The 23,829-nt window shown below is 37.4% G+C and overlaps 2 protein-coding genes across 3 annotated transcripts in view; one reads left to right on the top strand and one right to left on the bottom strand.

Annotated features, from left to right (window-relative positions):
• LOC128223804 (uncharacterized) overlaps nucleotides 1-5,429 on the top strand; it is a 78,304-nt gene extending 72,875 nt beyond the window's left edge. For both annotated transcript variants that reach the window (XM_052933217.1, XM_052933216.1), the window contains 4 exons: nucleotides 604-779; nucleotides 3,161-3,339; nucleotides 4,040-4,117; nucleotides 4,451-5,429. In XM_052933217.1, coding sequence (XP_052789177.1) covers nucleotides 604-779; nucleotides 3,161-3,339; nucleotides 4,040-4,117; nucleotides 4,451-4,605 — 588 coding nt within the window. In that variant the 3' untranslated portion in view covers nucleotides 4,606-5,429. The remainder of the gene's footprint in view (nucleotides 1-603; nucleotides 780-3,160; nucleotides 3,340-4,039; nucleotides 4,118-4,450) is intronic.
• Nucleotides 5,430-5,622: 193 nt separating this feature from the next.
• LOC128223806 (A disintegrin and metalloproteinase with thrombospondin motifs 19-like) lies at nucleotides 5,623-22,287 on the bottom strand. The gene is made up of 17 exons (XM_052933218.1): nucleotides 22,193-22,287; nucleotides 20,442-20,529; nucleotides 19,851-19,947; nucleotides 18,790-18,867; nucleotides 17,831-17,982; nucleotides 17,416-17,456; nucleotides 16,983-17,088; nucleotides 16,398-16,550; nucleotides 15,924-16,068; nucleotides 15,042-15,158; nucleotides 14,501-14,552; nucleotides 9,196-9,437; nucleotides 8,025-8,156; nucleotides 7,726-7,777; nucleotides 6,990-7,142; nucleotides 6,583-6,720; nucleotides 5,623-5,819 (listed from the first exon to the last, which is right to left on the bottom strand). The coding sequence occupies exons 1-17, from the start codon at nucleotides 22,224-22,226 to the stop codon at nucleotides 5,704-5,706; spliced, it is 1,896 nt and encodes a 631-aa protein (XP_052789178.1). The 5' UTR covers nucleotides 22,227-22,287; the 3' UTR covers nucleotides 5,623-5,703.
• Between the last annotated feature and the right edge of the window lie 1,542 nt (nucleotides 22,288-23,829).

The following is a 23,829-nucleotide window of genomic DNA, read 5'->3' as shown; positions in this document are numbered from 1 at the left end:
TTGATACACTTTGTGCATATTAATTTTAATAATTAAATTTGAGATGCATAATATACGTGTATAGCCTGTCCTAGATCACAGTAAACAGTAAATATGCTTTATCATCATGATGTTTTCTATAAGTCACTGTGTGAAATATAGGAAATAATTGTTAAACAATTAAGTGCATTCTGGACCATTTCAAATATATTGCAATTGATAAACATTTAAACAACATACAGTCGAATCCCGTTGGGTCGATGTTTTCCCACGTTATGTAATATTTCCCGCATGGCTCGAATTTTCCGAGGCTCGATGTATTTTTTGCCGGTCCCTGGGAGTTCGAGCCCACGGGGTTCGACTGTCTGTCTTTACTATAAGTATTAATACAGTTTTATTCCTTTTTGTTAAACTTTTATTTTTAATCATGTAATATACTCCTAGCTTTTATTCTAAGTATAACACCTTGTTTAATTTGGTCGTATACCTGCATTTTTCAGGCCTTTTTTATATTAAAAAGGCAGTTTACTAATAAAAATGTTCGTTCAAAAGAACCCATTAAACATGTTTGTTTAAAAGAAACATCTCCGCGTTTGATTTCATTTATTCTGTTCAATATTTTAGTTAAAGAGTAACGGTTCAAAAAGCAAGAGCAAGAGGCGAGACTCGAGTTCCTCTTCTTCATCATCTTCTGACGACGAGAAAAAGAAATCAAAGGACAAAAAAAAGGATAAGGCTGATAAACCACAGAAAATCAAAGACTTTATTGATGAGGCTGTGAAGGTTCATAATGAACTAAGGTACGGAATTTAAATATATAGTGTTTTTAAAGATTTTAATCGGGATATCTATATGTAAGTATTCATTAAAGAAACTTTAGTAAGTGTGTTAAAAACGTGCTTTTCACATTTCAAGTGAAAATTATTACAAGATGCACTCTTACTCCCAAACAATATATACCACGATTAAAACAATTGTTTAAATCTGACGAAAAGAATGAATAAATATCGAAAACAATGGTTTTTATAAAGGATACCGTGTTTTATTTGAAAGAAATGTGCAGAAAACACAGTATTTCTACCTTATGGGATAATAGTTGATCACTGTAAAAAATTCAGCTATTAAATATACGGTTACATTCTTGTTTCAGTAATTGATATTTCCCATAAATGCATTTTTAGTAAGTATTTAAAGGTTTATCACTCAAAATTTATGTTTGTTATACATGTGTATGTATTGATTGAAAATACAAGTGTCACTTTAAATACATATGACACGATTACGAAAACGGAAAAGGCACTTGTACCATGCTTGACATTCACAAGGTGATCGTTCATATAACGCGATATGAACTAAACAAAACAACAAAAAGTAAAATGGTATGAGTTGTTTCTTTGACATATTCATCGTTTTTTGCAAATGTAACATTCGTTATTAAACATTACTACTTTGACATACAGGTCTTTGTTGCAAATATAACATTTATTATACAACATTACACCTCACCTTTGGCATACTGGTCATTGATGCAAATGTAACATTCCTTATATAACACCTTTTCTTTGACATACTGGTCATTGATGCAAATGTAACATTCCTTATATAACACCTTTTCTTTGACATACTTGTCATTGATGCAAATGTAACATTCCTTATATAACACCATTCCTTTGACATACTTGTCATTGATGCAAATGTAACATTCCTTATATAACACCTTTCCTTTTGCATACTGGTCTTTGCTGCAAATTTAACATTCCTTATATAACACCATTCCTTTGACATACTTGTCATTGATGCAAATGTAACATTCCTTATATAACACCTTTCCTTTGACATACTGGTCTTTGCTGCAAATGTAACATTCCTTATATAACAGCTTTCCTTTGGCATACTGGTCTTTGCTGCAAATGTAACATTCTTTATATAACACCTTTCCTTTGACATACTGGTCTTTGCTGCAAATGTAACATTCTTTATATAACACATTTCCTTTGACATACTGGTCTTTGCTGCAAATGTAACATTCCTTATATAACAGCTTTCCTTTGACATACTGGTCTTTGCTGCAAATGTAACATTCCTTATATAACAGCTTTCCCTTGACATACTGGTCTTTGCTGCAAATGTAACATTCTTTATATAACACCATTCCTTTGACATACTGGTCTTTGCTGCAAATGTAACATTCTTTATATAACACATTTCCTTTGGCATACTTGTCATTGCTGCAAATGTAACATTCCTTATATAACAGCTTTCCCTTGACATACTGGTCTTTGCTGCAAATGTAACATTCCTTATATAACACCTTTCCTTTGGCATACTGGTCTTTGCTGCAAATGTAACATTCTTTATATAACACATTTCCTTTGACATACTGGTCTTTGCTGCAAATGTAACATTCCTTATATAACACCTTTCCTTTGGCATACTGGTCTTTGCTGCAAATATAACATTCCTTATATAACACCTTTCCTTTGACATACTGGTCTTTGCTGCAAATGTAACATTCCTTATATAACACCTTTCCTTTGACATACTGGTCTTTGCTGCAAATGTAACATTCCTTATATAACACCTTTCCTTTGACATACTGGTCTTTGCTGCAAATGTAACATTCCTTATATAACACCTTTCCTTTGGCATACTGGTCTTTGCTGCAAATGTAACATTCCTTATATAACACCTTTCCTTTGACATACTGGTATTTGCTGCAAATGTAACATTCCTTATATAACACCTTTCCTTTGACATACTGGTCTTTGCTGCAAATGTACCATTCTTTATATAACACATTTCCTTTGACATACTGGTCTTTGCTGCAAATGTAACATTCCTTATATAACACCTTTCCTTTGACATACTGGTCTTTGCTGCAAATGTAACATTCCTTATATAACAGCTTTCCCTTGACATACTGGTCTTTGCTGCAAATATAACATTCCTTATATAACAGCTTTCCCTTGACATACTGGTCTTTGCTGCAAATGTAACATTCCTTATATAACAGCTTTCCCTTGACATACTGGTCTTTGCTGCAAATGTAACCATTCTTATAAAGCATCTTTCTCTTTGCCATACTGGTCTTGTTGCAAATGTAATATTCCTTATACTATAATACTTTTTTGGCCATACTGATCTTCTTTTCAAAAAGCTTAAAAGTACTTTTTCGTTATAGATCTAAACACGGTGCTAGCAAGCTGAAGCATGCCAAGGATTTGTCAGAATTTGCACAGAAGTGGGCGGAGAACCTTGCATCAAAGAACGCCTTCCAACACAGTGATTGCATGCTGGGTGGCGAGAGGATAGGAGAAAACATTTGTTGCAAATGGTCATCCACGGGGGCTGACTACACCGGTGGGTGCAATGATTGAGATCGGTCAAGCAAGACCTTACCTAATGTTTTACACTCGATCCTACTTTTTTGTTGCCATCTGACATCGTTTTCAGTCATTATTGTTTTTCCCCTATTGGCTTCATCTTTTTTAATGGTTTCTTTATTTGAAAAGACACTAATACATTAATTCTTTTAAAGAGCGCTGTGGGTTACCTTATTCCGGATCAATTGGTGCTGTTTGATGTTCAATCACATAATAAATAAAAATATCCAGACTTTTCTTCCCTATTGTTTGGGGGCAGTGTTAACGGACAATTTCCTCAGTATATATTGATGTAGTTTTCATTGTATTCTAAGGAATAATATGTAACTGTATGTGGAAATAGTTATTCATGTAATGAACATTTTCATTTTGTTTTGTTTAAGAGAAGAATGATTAAAATAATAAATCTCCGTCTTCACCGTATGAACATTTCTTATTCTGTCTTAGCTTCCTTTAATTTATGCATTAAACAGATTTCTATTTTTGATTGTTTAAGAAAACCTGCTTTAATTCATCCAATGACTTATTTTAGCAATAGTTCAGCATTGTTGATATATCTGCATGTATCAGCAATTATCCTTTACAATACAATACATATACAGGGAAGGGCAATTCCAGCAGTAACTAAATCATAAGGGGTGTACGAGACAATGCACTAAGACCTCTTTTGTTTTCAGGACGCGAGGCCTGTGAGCAATGGTACAGCGAAATTTCCAAACATGACTTTTCAACTGAGCCAAGGAGTCTAGGTTCAGGTAACGTCATTTGAAAGTTAAGAGATTAACACTACGTATTTATGCAAGATTTTCATCGCACAGTAAGAAAGCCGAAAATCAAAATGCATCAAACAAATATTCTAGTACCGTCGAATGGAGGTGTTTGTCGCCATTATTTCTCTAGTACTATTATCTAAACATAACTATGATGAATATGAATAGGTGTCCAACAGAATGATTCGTTATACAATTTGATATTTAACGCCACAAAATAAAACGTAACATATCTACGTTTGAACATAAACTTAAGCATAAGTGTGTGCATGATATTTAAATATAATTGAATACATGTAGTTTGGATGTTCTCTCTAGGTCACTTCACCCAGATGGTATGGAAAGGATCCCGTGAGATGGGTATCGGCAAGGCCAAGACGTCAAATGGCAAGGTCATTGTCGTGGCCAACTACAGACCTGCTGGCAATATTGTTGGACACTTTGTGGAAAATGTTGCCCCATTGAAGAAATAAGTGTGGTCATTGACAAAGCCATTACACAAGAAGTATTGCTATGGCCAAATATCGTCCTACTGAGAAAATTATTGGACAATTAAGGGAAATTTTGCGCAACGAAAGAAATGGTTTAGTTTACATATTTTTGATTATATTACTGAAACTTCGATCCAGTTAAACACATATAGATGTGTAGCACCAATGACAGAATGTAGGCTATATAAAAGTGCTATTTTTCGTACATATTGCTTTGGTTTTCGTCACCAGATATTTATTATATAAATGGTGTTGTCTTATTTGCGAGTAATGAACAAACGCTTTCTTTTTCTTACTGCATATCATGTGGCTTTGAAATAGTGTTAGGAAATATTTAGAAGTAATAGCGTTATTATAATACTTATGCATTTATTTCTATATAACTTATCTATGTGTACATTCCAACAACTGAGGCTTGCACATGCCCTTGAAACAACCTCAATACATGACGTAATGTTGTGGGTTTTACTTTGAATTTTGGTTGTACATTAATCTTATATTGCACTATAAAAATTTACCCTTCTAAATTATCCTACAACTGGATAAAACATGTTTTTAAAGTAGTTTAATGTGATTTTATGTTTAACTTATTTATCAATTCATTCCAATATATATATATTTTCTGATATTATTTTTAAAATATGCCATGTAATATTGTGTTTTAACATTCCATTTTAACTTGTATCTTTACATTTCATTTTAACTATTTCTTTCATATCCGGATTTTAACATTCTATAAGAACTAATACTGTTATAAAAACATCTGTGTTCGTCCATTATATTTGATAATAAACACATAACTGATATATTGGTAATTGACTCATACACAGTTCTTCTTATTTCACTTAATGTTTTTGAGAATCAGTTTCAGATTGCATCATTCTTTACTACGGTCTTACTTACCTTAATTTAACGCGTAGTACATGTCCAAAAAACGTGAGAAGTGACTAAATCAAACACACAAACAAAAAGGGAACGCTCGTCTTAACATACGACCTGTTGAAACATGTTATATGGTTTATTGGCATGAAACTCACACCAATATTTCCAAGATAAATTCAGAAATAAATCATGCTCGTCTTAACCCACGATGGTTGTTGCTTGGCAGGTTTCACAACACTTGTTTCTGGTGTCAGTGTCATAGGTGGAGCATTGGGAATGTTGGCAGGTACTGATTCTGTCCCCGTACTCGCAACCTACAGCAGAAAATACCCTAGTTGCAGTACATAAATCAAAAGTAAAAACGCACAGACAAACAAACCCAGGCTATAAAACTTACGTTAAATATCAATTGTTGGTCAATCAATTTGGGGCATAAAATGCAATCACAAAAGCAGTGATCTCCCTTAAAGTGCAGCACAGATAGTATTGATCGACAACAAGAAGTAGCCACCGTGTGTAGTTTGCAAGAAACGTTCAGCGTAAAAAGTGGAATTCACTTTGGGCTTAAAACGAATAATTCCATACTCACTAGCGGATTTAGGGGCGGTGGTTGCATGGACCAACTTTAACTGTTTCGGTAAATTTCGGAGAAAAAAATACAAAATATACACTAACACATCATTAGAGATTAAAAAGAACCAACAAGTTCATGCGGGAGATCTCCTAAGCCCTCCTACCAACATTTGAAGAATATATATTATAGGTAGGGACGCATGTTCAGAGCTGCAGGCCTCAAATTGCGTAACGTTTTACTCAAAAATCTAGATCTGTCCCTAATACATCATTGTTAAAAAAAGCAAAATAAAGCGCATTTATTATGAAGTTACTGGTATTTGATTAAACTATGTTGTGGACTCAACACATGTTAGTATTGCTTGTTAAAAGGTAGCAAATACAACAAAGATACAAAAGTGTACGCTGATAAACTTATCATTCCGAACTGAAGTAATGCGCTTGGATATCGTGATGGTCATTTAAAATGAAGACAAATTTCTTCCTTATAGATTGGTGTCTTACCGACATGGGCTGCGTTTCTATAATGCGAGCAACTTTCACAACACAGGTGTACATTATCTCCATAGTAACACATCCTTTTGACCGCCTGTGAGTCAATACTGGTCTGACACCAGTCACTCTTGTCGCCGAATTCACAGCCTGGAGTGTACTTTTTTTTATACATTTTGCCATCATTTGATAGAAAAGTTTAATCCGTACATAGATACAATACATGCAGAAATGAGAACTAAAACAAACTTTTAAAATGGGACACTGTAGAGACACTATATTTCACAATTATACTAACCTTAATTTGACTTAATGCCATAGGGTAAGAATGATTAACAAACAACCACTGACACCATTGACCAGCAAAACACACTTTCTTACTTATTACAGCCGGGTTCTTATATAGAAATGTAAACTACCGGATACACTTCTTCTAGCTGCATTGCATGAGGCGCAACAGACTTTCTGTGTGAATGTGTCGTAGCATCTCCAGTGATGCTGCGGCTGCGCAATCTGGGCACACGTCATTCCATAGGACGCCACGCCTTTTTGGTCACCCCAGGGGCAATTGTCTATATGGTTAAATTGTTGAGATACATATACTTTACATTACAGTGTAGACCTTATAGTTATACACATGCTGCCTTATGGGTTGAATATAATACGTATTTGATTTAGATTGAAATAATAATTGTGAAGTTCAAAAAGTTGAGAAGGTTACTCCATACATCGTTTTATCTGTATGGATGAATACAGTATTGGTTAAATTACAGGTTAAATCATTTGAAGGGGGCAGAGATAGCGCATTTTTACCATTACTTATTCTAATTAGAACTCAGATCAGCACTGAGTTCAAGGCTAACATTCGCTCACGTAAGCTAACTGTTTTGTTTTTGTACCCCTGTTGAATCGCAACGCTTACACTGCAAGCGGGGAATCACATTGTTACCGTTGGCCGCAGCCATAACTGAACACACATGCAGATGAGAACTAACTTGGAAATGACAACAGGCGATTCTTGTTACGATTCTTGAAAATTGAGATTTCATAATATTTCGTTAAATTCAAACTTTATGAAAAACGTTATAGTAACTTTGGATCAACTATAGTGTTTACCGATGGAATCTGTTCAAATTAAAATGTACATTAACATACCAGGAACGGACGGGGCGGAGTTGTCATGGACGCATGTTCCGCGTATACACCACTGTAACAGTTCAAACAACCCCAAATGCACTAAGACAATATTGCGCATACATTTACATCGAAACTGTGTTATTTTATTACATACTAGTATGGTGTTACTATCAATGTGGCTGGTACTATTAAATTGAGGCAACTAACTAAAACTGAAACATAAATTTCAGAAGTGATTTAATAACTATGACTTACTTTGGTACATATTCAGGTGTCAAAATAAAACAACAACAAAATACAACAACAACAACATTTACCTTTCTGTTGCCACAAGAAGTGCGGTCATCAGCGACTGAGGACAGACACCAGTTGTCCCTTGTCGTGTCGTGGCACTGTACGTCACCACATATCACTTCTGAGTAAGCTTTACCATCATACGCTGTTGCACCCTTGAATTATTTGTGGAACAACATTATAAATGAATAAAACTATAAAAAGGTTTTTCAAAATGTTATTTACATGTACAGGTTCACATCAGGTAAGACATTTCTGTCTCATACGATGGTATAATTGTCTAATGCTCCCTAGAACTCGTGTTTCACTGACCGTTTCAATGCGGTATTTCCAATCAGTTATCGGTAAAGCTATTTCGATTCGTGTGTGGTCAGTTGTTTCGTGATATAATTTGCAATGTTTGTAACTCTGTAGAGGTCGGAGACGAATTTTATTACTTATTCAAAGGTATTTTTTAATCAATTACGAAAAAAGCAAATTCCAGAGCGATTCCAAAGAAACACAAACTGTCTTAGTTTCGAATCTCTAATGAATGAAAACAATGAACAAACACTTCGTCAATTAGGCAAATATTTGGCTATTATATTGAATCATTTTAAAAACGCACCCGGCATTCTTAACACAAAACGTTAGATAATCATAGAAGCATGTATTTTCCTTTTGATAAATGTGTAACCACTTTTCCACATTATTTCTTCCCTCTGAAAGTAACAACCCACAGCCTGGCTATTGTAATTATTATTATACTATTGTATACCAATATCGCTTGTGTCTTTCGTTCAGTGTCGTTATGGTACTTACCTCATGCCTCTAAACATGGTTTAAATTTGATGTTCTGACTACCGGGCCAGTCCCTGTAGTCTTCGTGGTATAATTACTAATTCATTGCATTTATCTCCACCCTCCCATATAACACTATAACATTTATTTACGCCCCCCCCCCCCTTCCCAGTACTTTCCTACACTCAGCTCCCCCTTAATATTCAACTTATATGATGTGCTTTAAGGCCTCCAACCAATTCACATATAACAGAAACTCAGATTTACATAAACAAAATGATTTCAAAGGAGCAGACAAATATAATCTGACATATTCATGTATCATCAAAATATAGTGCCAATAATTGGCATGTTTAAATTTACAATATCATAAAACTATACTTAATCGGACTTGTATATTGTCAAACAACCTACCCTACAAAGAAATGAACCAGCACCGTGCTTGTTCACACACTGTCCGTCAATATCAGTACTAGCCGAATACGTTTGTGTGACGATGTTTGGCGTGGCTGTGGTGACTGGGTTTGAGCTGCACGCATTACAACACATACGTTTGACTTCACTCCTTGAACAATCACTGTGATGGGATATACGTATTTGTTCGCATGTTCTCCCATTGTAAACGACTCCTGGTTGATCGCCTGCTGCACAGGTATCTACATGTTCAATTATTGGTATTTCATAAAAGGAACATTCCGCTAGCATGCCATTAATGAGTTGTTTAGAAAAAATAAATATTTCTTTAAAGCTGATTGATGGTAGCTACAAAGGTATTTTTTACGGTCAACTATAATGTGCAGCAGGACTTAAAATTGTGTAACTTTGTACATACATTGGCCAAATAGGCCATTTTCATTTTCACGTTATTGAAAAATAAAAATTGTGCTATATGTGAATGTTAAGTAAATAAAGTTTTATTAAAACAACGGGATTGACTTTGTGACAAAACATCTTCATTATGCCAAAAGCTACACTACAGGGAGAAGCGCAAACGATGGGCCACCATGCAATTAGAACCAACGATGGGCCACCATGCAATTAGAACCAACGTTGGGCCACAATGCAATAAGAACCAACGATGGGCCACCATGCAATTAGAACCAACGATGGGCTACCATGCAATTAGAACCAACGATGGGCCACAATGCAATAAGAACCAACGATGGCCATAATGAAATTAGAACCAACGATGGGCCACCATGCAATTAGAACCAACGATGGGCCACCATGCAATTAGAACCAACGATGGGCCACCATTCAATTACAACCAACAATGGGCCACCATGCAATTAGAACCAACGATGGGCCACAATGCAATAAGAACCAACGATGGGCCATGATGAAATTAGAACCAACGATGGGCTACCATGCAATAAGAACCAACGATCTGCCACCATGCAATTAGAACCAACGATGGGCCATAATGCAATTAGAACCAACAATGGGCCACCATGCAATTACAACCAACAATGGGCCATAATGCATTTAGAACCAACGATGGGCCACCATGAAATTAGAACCAACGATGGGCCACCATGCAATTAGAACCAACGATGGGCCACCATGCAATTAGAACCAACGATGGGCTACCATGCAATTAGAACCAACGATGGGCCACAATGCAATAAGAACCAACGATGGGCCATAATGAAATTAGAACCAACGATGGGCCACCATTCAATTACAACCAGCGATGGGCCATAATGCATTTAGAAACAACGATGGGCCACACTTGAATTACAACCAACGATTGGCCATAATGAAATTAGAACCAACGATCGGCCACCATTCAATTACAACCAACGATGGGCCATAATGCATTTAGAACCAACGATGGGCCAGAGTATAATTACAACCAACGATGGGCCACCATGCAATTAGAACCAACGATGGGCCACAGTATAATTAGAACCAACGATGGGCCACCATGCAATTAGAACCAACGATGGGCCACCATGCAATTAGAACCAACGATGGGCCACCATGCAATTAGAACCAACGATGGGCTACCATGCAATTAGAACCAACGATCTGCCACCATGCAATTTGAACCAACGATGGGCCATAATGCAATTAGAACCAACAATGGGCCACCATGCAATTACAACCAGCAATGGGCCATAATGCATTTAGAACTAATGATGGGCCACCATGAAATTAGAACCAACGATGGGCCACCATGCAATTAGAACCAACGATGGGCCACCATGCAATTAGAACCAACGATGGGCTACCATGCAATTAGAACCAACGATGGGCCACAATGCAATAAGAACCAACGATGGGCCATAATGAAATGAGAACCAACGATGGGCCACCATGCAATTAGAACCAACGATGGGCCACTATGCAATTACAATCAACGATGGGCCACCATGCAATTAGAACCAACAATGGGCCACCATGCAATTAGAACCAACGATGGGCCACAATGCAATAAGAACCAACGATGGGCCATGATCAAATTAGAACCAACGATGGGCTACCATGCTATTAGAACCAACGATCGGCCACCATGCAATTAGAACCAACGATGGGCCATAATGCAATTAGAACCAACAATGGGCCACCATGCAATTACAACCAACGATGGGCCATAATGCATTTAGAACCAACGATGGGCCACCATGAAATTAGAACCAACGATGGGCCACCATGCAATTAGAACCAACGATGGGCCACCATGCAATTAGAACCAACGATGGGCCACTATGCAGTTAGAACCAACGATGGGCCACCATGCAATTAGAACCAACAATGGGCCATCATTCAATTAGAACCAACGATGGGCCACAATGCAATAAGAACCAACGATGGGCCACTATGCAATTAGAACCAACGATGGGCCATAATGCAATTAAGACCAACGATCGGCCACCATGCAATTAGAACAAACGATGGGCCACCATGCAATTAGAACCAACGATGGGCCACAATGCAATAAGAACCAACGATGGGCCATAATGAAATTAGAAACAACGATGGGCCACCATGCAATTAGAACCAACAATGGGCCACCATGCAATTAGAACCAACGATGGGCCACAATGCAATAAGAACCAACGATGGGCCACTATGCAATTAGAACCAACGATGGGCCATAATGCAATTAAAACCAACGATCGGCCACCATGCAATTAGAACCAACGATGGGCCACCATGCAATTAGAACCAACGATGGGCCACAATGCAATAAGAACCAACGATGGGCCATAATGAAATTAGAACAAACGATGGGCCACCATGCAATTAGAACCAACGATCGGCCACCATTCAATTAGAACCAACGATGGGCCATAATGCAATTAGAACCAACGATGGGCCACAGTTCAATTACAACCAACGATGGGCCATAATGAAATTAGAACCAACGATCGGCCACCATTCAATTACAACCAGCGATGGGCCATAATGCATTTAGAACCAACGATTGGCCACACTTCAAGTACAACCAACGATGGGCCATAATGAAATTAGAACCAACGATCGGCCACCATTCAATTACAACCAACGATGGGCCATAATGCATTTAGAACCAACGATGGGCCACACTTCAATTAGAACCAACGATGGGCCACCATACAATGAGAACCAACGATGGGCCACAGTATAATTAGAACCAACGATGGGCCACCATGCAATTAGAACCAACGATGGGCCACCATGCAATTAGAACCAACGATGGGCCATAATGAAATTAGAACCAACGATGGGCCAACATGCAATTAGAACCAACGATGGGCCACCATGCAATTAGAACCAACGATGGGCCACCATGCAATTAGAACCAACGATGGGCTACCATGCAATTAGAACCAACGATGGGCCACAATGCAATAAGAACCAACGATGGGCCATAATGAAATTAGAACCAACGATGGGCCACCATTCAATTACATCCAGCGATGGGCCATAATGCATTTAGAAACAACGATGGGCCACACTTGAATTACAACCAACGATTGGCCATAATGAAATTAGAACCAACGATCGGCCACCATTCAATTACAACCAACGATGGGCCATAATGCATTTAGAACCAACGATGGGCCAGAGTATAATTACAACCAACGATGGGCCACCATGCAATTAGAACCAACGATGGGCCACAGTATAATTAGAACCAACGATGGGCCACCATGCAATTAGAACCAACGATGGGCCACCATGCAATTAGAACCAACGATGGGCCACCATGCAATTAGAACCAACGATGGGCTACCATGCAATTAGAACCAACGATCTGCCACCATGCAATTAGAACCAACGATGGGCCATAATGCAATTAGAACCAACAATGGGCCACCATGCAATTACAACCAGCAATGGGCCATAATGCATTTAGAACTAATGATGGGCCACCATGAAATTAGAACCAACGATCGGCCACCATGCAATTAGAACCAACGATGGGCCACCATGCAATTAGAACCAACGATGGGCCACTATGCAGTTAGAACCAACGATGGGCCACCATGCAATTAGAACCAACAATGGGCCATCATTCAATTAGAACCAACGATGGGCCACCATGCAATTAGAACCAACGATGGGCCACTATGCAATTAGAACCAACGATGGGCCATAATGCAATTAAGACCAACGATCGGCCACCATGCAATTAGAACAAACGATGGGCCACCATGCAATTAGAACCAACGATGGGCCACAATGCAATAAGAACCAACGATGGGCCATAATGAAATTAGAAACAACGATGGGCCACCATGCAATTAGAACCAACAATGGGCCACCATGCAATTAGAACCAACGATGGGCCACAATGCAATAAGAACCAACGATGGGCCACTATGCAATTAGAACCAACGATGGGCCATAATGCAATTAGGACCAACGATCGGCCACCATGCAATTAGAACCAACGATGGGCCACCATGCAATTAGAACCAACGATGGGCCACAATGCAATAAGAACCAACGATGGGCCATAATGAAATTAGAACCAACGATGGGCCACCATGCAATTAGAACCAACGATCGGCCACCATTCAATTAGAACCAACGATGGGCCATAATGCAATTAGAACCAACGATGGGCCACAGTTCAATTACAACCAACGATGGGCCATAATGAAATTAGAACCAACGATCGGCCACCATTCAATTACAACCAGCGATGGGCCATAATGCATTTAGAACCAACGATTGGCCACACTTCAAGTACAACCAACGATGGGCCATAATGAAATTAGAACCAACGATCGGCCACCATTCAATTACAACCAACGATGGGCCATAATGCATTTAGAACCAACGATGGGCCACACTTCAATTAGAACCAACGATGGGCCACCATACAATTAGAACCAACGATGGGCCACAGTATAATTAGAACCAACGATGAGCCACCATGCAATTAGAACCAACGATGGGCCACCATGCAATTAGAACCAACGATGGGCCATAATGAAATTAGAACCAACGATGGGCCAACATGCAATTAGAACCAACGATGGGCCACCATGCAATTAGAACCAACGATGGGCCACCATTCAATTACAACCAATGATGGGCCACAGTATAATTAGAACCAACGATGGGGCACAGTATAATTAGAACCAACGATGGGCCACCATGCAATTAGAACCGACGATGGGCCACCATGCAATTAGAACCAACGATGGGCCACCATGCAATTAGAACCAATTATGGGCTATAATGCAATTCTAACAGGTGTTGCCATTATGATACTACCTACCTGAGACCCCCGTAACGTGTGTACTTGCTATGCATTCATTTGACATACACCACTGCAAGACAAACATACAGAAATCGCTCAGAGTCGACATGTGTTATTATACGGGTTATAGCTACTCGTTGTGGGATTCGTTTATATATAGAAACTATTAAACATACACAAAGTAACAGACCAAGTCCGTGTTTCATAAAAGAGGAAAGGCGGTACCTAACAATCCTTGATTAACATACCTAGGTTTTATACAGTATATATGCCCTGTGCTGTTTGTGGAGGTTTGTGCTGTGTTGTACCATGTTTCTTGTTTGCGATATTTTTGTTGTTGATTTTTCGTTCTATGTCTTTGGCGTTTACCCTGTGCCATTAAACGGGGTTTATGTTTAAACTATTGGCTACTGAGCTTGTTTCTGTAGTTTTTTTACATAAGTCTTAACGTAGAAAGGATTGTTAATAGTTTTTGTTTTAAAGGGAATATATTTTCGTCTTTTATATTTTATGAATCGGTCCAAAATCAGATCTACGTTCAACGTCATTGCATTATTACCTTTCTGTCACCACAAGGTGTGCCGTCCCCTCCGTCCAGATAATAACAGCCCCTCTTCACTGGATCATGGCAGAACATTTTCAAACACACGCCGGTGTAATCTCCATTATACTGATCCTGAAAACATCATTTATTTACATACAAGGCCACCGCTTATCGATCCTTTCCAAGGTGAGAAAGTCAACTTTGAGAAATATGCTCGTTCTTGAACATATCGTCACTATCACACTGCCATTTTACACAGTACCTTATAATGCACCAGTCAATTGTAACCACATCCTCCCCCCACCCAGGTCCTGGGGTATATCGGGGATAGCCGGGGAAATGGGCCGTGATTTTACCTACCAGGTTGACCCGCAGTGCCGGGTGAATGCGGTGGTTTTGAATTCGAGCAAAAAATAGCGGGGAATGGGCCTTACCTAGGGTCCCTTGGGCGCGGGGGTATTTGGTGGGAATTTTACCCAGAGTCAAAGTACCCGCTATTCCCCGGACCTGGGGGCCATGGTTACAATTGACTGGTGCATAAAATTGAAATGTCAACCGCTTAAACGAAGTAGTACTATTGAAGGGTTGATATTGTTGCTTATTGCACGTTTAAAAGATATAATGTTATTGATAACATGTTCAATCCATCTGAGGTTTTAAAAACTTCTAATAAAAATTGATTGAAACACTGCATAAAAAGTTAATAGTATGCATAATGGGTTTGCGACATCCCATTGGATGATCATTTGGCCTACAAAGCCTGCGAAACCAAAAGGCAGTCTGCATTCCTGACCTAGATTTTACACCTGGTCGTACAGTTCATACTTTGTCGTTTATTACATCTAAATGGTTGCTTTTTTATTGCGTTTTTTTATGAAACTACAAAGCAATTCTTACCCTACAAAGGTAGGACGTGGGACCGTAATGCATTCTGCACTGTTCATCAAGATTGTACACCTGGCCGTACCACTGATGGGCTGCTGTTGTAATCGCCGGGGGAACATTGTTATTGTTTATATAATTAAGACAGTTCGTGTGGTGACTGCAAAACACAGCATTATAATTGTATATAATAATTCTAACTAGTAATTCATTTTAGTGCATTTAATACAAATGTCTATCTTAGGAGATGGCTATTTATTCGCAAACTTTAAGTTTTATCACTCAACAAATTAGGGAATGTTGATGACACATATATATCATTAATGAGGTATCTATGTAGTTTTAGGATAAAAAGGTAAATTAAAACAATAACGACAACATAAATCATGGAACACAAACTGTTTTAAACATAATTGGTATAAAAAGTGTGATTACAGATATTGTAAACACAATTTATATATTCAAAATAGCATTTATGTGAATGCATACGTCTTCAGGAAGTCTAGATAATTCCTAATGTACGTCACAGAGCACGAGGAAAATATCCACTTTTTCTTGTTTGCGAGGATAAAGTTTGCCTCCATGGCGTAACCTGCGTTTGTGGGACAAGAGTTTCCATTGCCGTCATGCTCACATCCCAGGCTGAAACAATCATGGTTGATGTACACGAAAATGGTGTAAAATATAAACCAAGAGTGCTCGTTATATGGGTCCAAACCGCAGGTGGGGAAAAACGCCATTCCAGCCATTCATTTTGTCCCGCCGACAGCTTCCAGCTGTTATGGATTTTGTTTTACAAAACATGTCGAACGTACATATTGCCCTCTAAAGCATTTATTTTATTTACATGCAAGGTTAAATAATATGACAATAATGGTTCTGTGACCTTTTACATTGACAACACAATTTTCTTTAGAGCTTCCTCATGAAGCGCATTTTACTTAACGGATGCACTGTTGTCAAATTTGATACTTAAAGCTTAGGTAAGATTTATATTGTGTTTGCATGTGTGTGCGTGTGTATGTGCGTGTGTTGTTTTTTCTGCAGTTTAACATTACGTATTTTTTTTGAAACCTGTGTCCAATCTCGTGAGCCATCAACTGCGCAGTGTAGAAGTCCTCGTTGTCCTGGACAACGGAAACACTCTTGGCCTTACACTCTGCCTGTGTGTAGGCGTAACCTGAAAGTTATATTGTTAATATAACAGGAAGTCATAGGCCGTTTAAGTATAAGTGTGTTTTTTTTTGTTATTGAACTAAAAGTGGTTGTCCATATGAACCGCTTTTATCTCTTAACGTATAAAAAAAGAAAGGGAAGATCATAAGCCACTGAAATCGATATTTCACACGTATTTCGTTTTTCAGTATTAATTGCATTTATACTGTACTCTTTACAGACCTACATCTGTGTTTTCATTTGTTTTTTCTTTAAATTAAAAAGTCTAAGTTTCCACCCTGTTTGATTAATTGAAAATATGATAAACAAATGAACAATCTAAAATTAATACCAGAGAAAGTAGAACTGCTCCCATTGTAGTGCAGGGGGTACCTGGAATATTCAGATTGTATGCGAATTATTATGACGTTTCTTTCTTTAAAACATTATTGTCATGGTAATTGCTATGTCGTGTATGTCTTTAAAACATTATTGTCATGGTAATTGCTATGTCGTGTATGTCTTTAAAACATTATTGTCATGGTAATTGCTATGTCGTGTATGTCTTTAAAACATTATTGTCATGGTAATTGCTATGTCTTTTATGTCTTTAAAACATTATTGTCATGGTAACGACAATCGTTTGTACCCGTTATACAGAATTTCATATTACTTTGAAACATCATTTAAACAAATAAGATGTGCTCACGATTGTGCTCCTTCGAATAATGATGCGTATAGTTAAATGTTCTATACTACAAACTTACAATGTCATAAGCATAGTGTGGTCATGGGGTGCCGTCTGCTGAAGCTCTATGGCCTTTTGTTGGAACAGCGGAAGTACGTCTCTAGGCTCAACGACATACCCATTGTTACCACTCACTTTCACATGTTCAGTCCACGGGGAATCCGCAGCAGTCTAAGAAGTGAAATCGAACATGGCAAAATTTAATGTTAAAGTATCGAGGTTTCACGACATACCCGATGCTTGTTAGCATGACGATAGTTTATGACGAAGTATGAAGAGTTGACTACAGTGTAGTGGACTCATGATAAGTTGTATTATGGCGTGATAAATAGCTCAAAATTACGATTTTATTTTCAATGTCAATGTCGCCTTTACACAGCAAAGGCTAAAGGAAACTATTAAAGTAAGCCGGAGGCAGCTGTTTGGTTCTGCATCATACACTTATGTTTCTTGCATTTCAATCATTCACATTAACACTTTCTGTCCACGGAGTATTCTTGGTCATGAAAAAGATAAAACAAATAAATTTGGAACACTTTTGTCCGAACGAAAAAATAAGAGTGTGTTTATTTGCGTGGAAAAATACCAAAAGTAGAACAATAATCATTGAACATGCAACTGCATTGTTTGTCCTTCCTTTTCTTATTGGTTAAGGACACCACTGGAACTTTCATTACATATATGGTGTTGATGGTTGTTAACTACCAAAAATGAGTTTAAGTTAGCTGGCATACAGGTTAATTCACTACATAGTATATAGGAAATTTATTTAATGGTCAGTAACCTGGAATAGGGTGTGATTAGTAGCAAAGCCAACACCTTCTGACTTGGAATAAACACCGTTCAGCTGATGATATATTGATTCGCTGAGTTAACGATTTAAAAAATACAATCATTAGCTAAATGAGCTGGTTATGAGCACCTCATTTATGTATTCGCTAGTGGTCGGTAAACTAGTATTCTACATTAATTGATTACCGTCATGACCAAAACATCGACCAGTTTCAGTGTGATGTATATCTGATGACTCCGAAGACTTTTGTAGACATTGTTACTCTGAAAGTGAAAAAATATAAAGATCACATGCATGCACTATCTTATAATCAAATACCCGTAACCCTTTCTTCCGTCTTCATCTATGTGTACAATCTTCGCCCTCGATTCACCACTCCGCTGTACATACCTTTTTGCAAGTCCTCGTTTATACCACAGTGGCACAACTGCTTGAAAGAATTTGTTTGGCTAATAAATGTGCTGCAGCTATGATCGATGTCATTTTTCTTAATTCTAACAACAGATCATTCACTATGCAATATAAAAGATTGTACCTGATACTAGTAGCTATTAACAAACCTTTAAATCGAAGAAACAGCTATTTTGAAACCCATGCAGAGCATATAATTTGGAAACTGACTTCTGCGCAAAAACAACAACAACATATTCATACAACATACCGGTATCTATTAATCCAGAACCAAACTGTCTTCTTTTTTCAAAACACTGCACTGATAAGTGACAGAAGACAAACATCGTATTCTTGCTTTAGTCATTAAACATTTTTCAGATAAATCTGCTCTCTTACTCTTGTTTTCCCTTTGATTATTTAAAAAAAAAATGTTTTCTTTTGTATGATATATTAAGACATATAATGTATAAGCAAACTAGTGTTGTGCACTCATTCTTCCCTAAACTGTTCAACAAACTCTCATTTACAATACATCCACTTATAATGTCATCGTTATACTGTACGGGCATGCTTATGAACATTTAATATTCATAGAAATTTTTACAGATTAAAAGCACTCGAACAAAAGAACTATGATTTTATTCAAACGAATATAGTACGTATTGGGGATTATTTCCAATAATAAACACATAGCACTAATGAGTATATATGCTTTAGTACTGTAAGAACGATAAGCAAAATATACACAAGACAAACCTAAAGGATAATAACGTATACCAGTTTAAAGCTCACTTAAAGCACTTTTAATTAAAACATGAATTGTAATATCGTATGATAAAAACAATTTACTCACCGAGTGGATCAAGGAAGAAACGTATGTTTTAGCATCGTTGACTGCATTCGAGACACGCGTTGAATGAGAGTCTGTTGACGGGGTGAGTTGATACCACCTGACGTATGAAACTATGAATAACACAAGGTCACCAAAATAACAATAAGGTTATGTTGTAATAGTTAAATGGCAGTATTGAACACTCTAAGAAAAAGTTAGCGTTTGTTAGTAATACAAATACATATAGCTCAGATGCGTTTGGATGTCCACAGTGAATAAGATGATTAACTGCATCAAATTATGTAAAACTTGGATAAATTCTCCACCGGTCATCGTTTGGTGAGTTTGCAATTTAAATGTTTTGATTGGCTAATAGTTATTATTGGATAAATGTTAACCAATTACTAAACGTTAAGGCTAGCTTTGACCAAACTGGCGATATTTGATGACATCGTGTTCGCTAAAACACTGAATAATTAAACGATAATGAATAAACTTTGTTAGAAGGATTCAAAAGAGATTTTTGTCCTAAAAAAATACCATTTCTAAAAAAGTAGGCTTTGAGAGTTTCTACTTTCAATTTGTAAAGTAAAAATAAAAACAATAACGTACTTTTCAAAGGCTTTGTAATCCACAACTACCAACAATTCAAGTTGAAGATGAGGTACAGCCCTTTCAACATGACTTGCCGTCAATGACCCTTGAAGGAATAATAAAATGCTTTACCTTCTCTTTGGTTTTGATGCCTGTTAACAATGTATCTGGGCATCTAAGGTTGTCTCTGCCATTTCCATTTCAATATATTGATTGCAAATCTCATTCCAATTAAACAGCGGAAACATTGCAATGTGAAATAATATGTTGCCATAAACCTTTAAGAGTGTGAGAGAGGTCCAGTCCAGTGGTATAGATGTCCTCCCCTCACCTAAGAGGTTGTAGGTTCGATCCCCACCATGGTGACAGTGGTCATATGGAAAAGGTGTCCGCCCCTCACTCAAGAGGTTGTAGGTTCGATCCCCACCATGGTGACAGTGGTCTTATGGAAAAGGTGTCCGCCCCTCACTCAAGAGCTTGTACGTACGATCCCCGCCATGGTGACAGTGGTCTTATGGAAAAGGTGTCCGCCCCTCACTCAAGAGGTTGTAGGTACGATCCCCACCATGGTGACAGTGGTCTTATGGAAAAGGTGTCCGCCCCTCACACAAGAGGTTGTAGGTTCGATCCCCACCATGGTGACAGTGGTCTAATGGAAAAGGTGTCCGCCCCTCACTCAAGAGGTTGTAGGTTCGATCCCCACCATGGTGACAGTGGTCTAATGGAAAAGGTGTCCGTCCCTCACACAAGAGGTTGTAGGTTCGATCCCCGCCATTGTGGCAATGATCTAGTGATAGAGCTGTCTGCCTTTCACCCAAAAGGTTGTAGGTACGATCCCCACCAGGGTTACATTGGTCTAATGGAAAAGGTGTCTGCCCCTCACCTAAGAGGCCGTAGTTACGATCGCAACCAGGGTGACAGTAATTTAGTGGTAAGGTACCCGCCGTTCACTCAAGAGGTTGTAGGTTCGATCCCCACCAGTGTGGCAGTGGTGAAGTGAAAGAGGCATCTGCCTTTCACCCAAAAGGTTGTAGGTCCGATCCCCACCAGGGGTACCTTCGCGTGCTGTTTCTTAGGATACCAGTACTGGTTTCTATTTAGGACAATGATTCATTTTAGCTTTCAGCTCACAATATCGCTAATATGAAATTGATATTATCTTTATCATAAAATGATTAAATGTTTGTATGACAAAGCAGGAGAAAAAACCAAACACACAATTGAAAGGAATACTCAAGTTAAATGTTGTACTCCGTTTTATAAAGTAGTTTTGTTAGATTGACGCAAGCGTTGAAAAAATGACCCTCCAATTGTTAATTCCAAATTTATACTGTAACTGTACTGTAACTGACTTTGACATAATTTTACAGGAGCTCATTTAAATTTTTTGTTTGGCACATCAAGTCATGCATGTGCATTTACTAGATTGTTTGCGCCAATATACTACACTTAAGGTTTTTCTCAATTGCAGCATTCTACTATTTGCGTATTTTATTTAACGGACATATTTCCATCTTTAATCAATATTATCATAACATATGAACTGCATTTAGTATATAACATAAGTGCACGTACATAACTACCAGGTATTTTTCGAAAAGAAATGTTTAATATGGACTAAAAAATTTCACAGGATGTGTAAATTGGTGAATCAGATTGAAATACTTTGAAAATATGAATTGAAAAAAGAGAAGAGTTAGTTACATGACTTTTTGTGCATTGTAGTGCATAGAATCCATGTATTAATACACATTAATAATATGACCTACCGAATAGCAAAATAACCAAGGCGTACCACCACATGACTCAAGGAGCACACGACGTGGTCTGCTTTATTTCTTAACTTATATCGACTGTAACTATTACATTGACCAAAAGTAGGACATTATTTTGAACCAAGACACAGTTAAAATGATAAGGCGTGTACTAAATTTGTTCCAGTTCTAACTAGTTAGCAATGTTTTGAATTTGCGATAATGGAACCTTTATCGGAGCTAAAGGGAGCTTTATACTTAGAATATGAATCAAATACAGTAAATGTCAATGAACTGAATAGCTATTTTTCAAATTAATCATAATTTTTAATAAAAAACATTAACACAACGATGACAACGACGACGACACGGATGATTTGAGCAAATGCATATCAAACAGAGATAAAAACAAAACAAAAAAACAGTAAAACAATGAAAAAACATTTTGAATCTCAACTATATTGTGTTAGTCATCATTCTATCAATAAACAAGTGATGGTTTCTTCTTGAATATTTATTTCAGTAATTAATCATCAAATCGTTATAAAGCACGTATTCATTGATATTTGCACATTCTGATTTATATCGGTCAAACTAGTTATATTATAGATAGAATAAGCCATCGCACAATCATAAAGTTCGTAAAATTCTACAATGCCGTAGGTCACGACGGAAATAAGTTACCAGATCCGAATAGTACGGAAATAAACGAACTCAAACGGACACCCACGAATACTCTGAGTGAAAGATGACGATCTACTTCTTTGGTTCATGGGCAAAATTTACCATGCTTGAAACTCCCATGACCACTCATGTCTACCAACGGTCTGGCCACGATTTCTCGAAACTTCTTAAGCTTGAAAACAGGCTTAAGTAACTTATTTCAATTAGTCAAAATACATACTTAAGATGAATGTTGATAAAAGAAAAATGGTTGATTGAAATTATTATAAAGATAATTCCTTTTTAAAGTTTAAAAATTCTTAACTAATTAAATATTATGCAAATTATTGAGAAAGAAAAATAGTGAGCTTAGCTTAATCCTGTTATAAGAGACTTAAGAAGTTTCGAGAGATTGGGTCCTGAAGGCTAATTCTAGATTCAGATTCAGACTATTAAAATATCAAAGTGAAACACGACATAGTATTATACATGAAATATCAGGCAGGTGTAAGAGTTTTTTTACGCCAGCTCACTTAACCACATATTTCAGTATTTGATCAATAGTAAAAACAAACACTTTTTAGTTTTAGTGCCTCCAAATAACAATACATTATACCTGTTAAGTGTTTAAATTGCATATGTCGTTTGCATTGCTTAACTTTAATTCCATTACCTAAACTATGTCCTCTTACATACTTACAAAGCTGACTTTGCTTCACGTTCGTAGTCCCGGGAGATTCCAGCACTGTTGAATCTAACCAAAATACATAGAGCAGATCGTTTAATTTACGCGTAAATGACCGAAAGTGTCCGTTTACGTTCGTTTATTTTCGTTCCTGTCACATCTAGTATATTGCTCAAAAGAGACTGCCGATATACATATGATGGGAGTTCTTCTGGTCGTTACGTCCATTTGTTTTAGAGAAATAATTGTAAAAAAAGGTATGCTTTGCTGCACGTGTTTATATGTCTGTGTCGGAGGGAAGCTA

Source organism: Mya arenaria, chromosome 17 (genome assembly GCF_026914265.1).
Source record: "Mya arenaria isolate MELC-2E11 chromosome 17, ASM2691426v1".
Lineage (NCBI taxonomy): Eukaryota > Metazoa > Mollusca > Bivalvia > Myida > Myidae > Mya > Mya arenaria.
The sequence above is the reverse complement of the archived record's forward strand: the minus strand, read 5'-3'. Positions and strand labels throughout refer to the sequence as shown.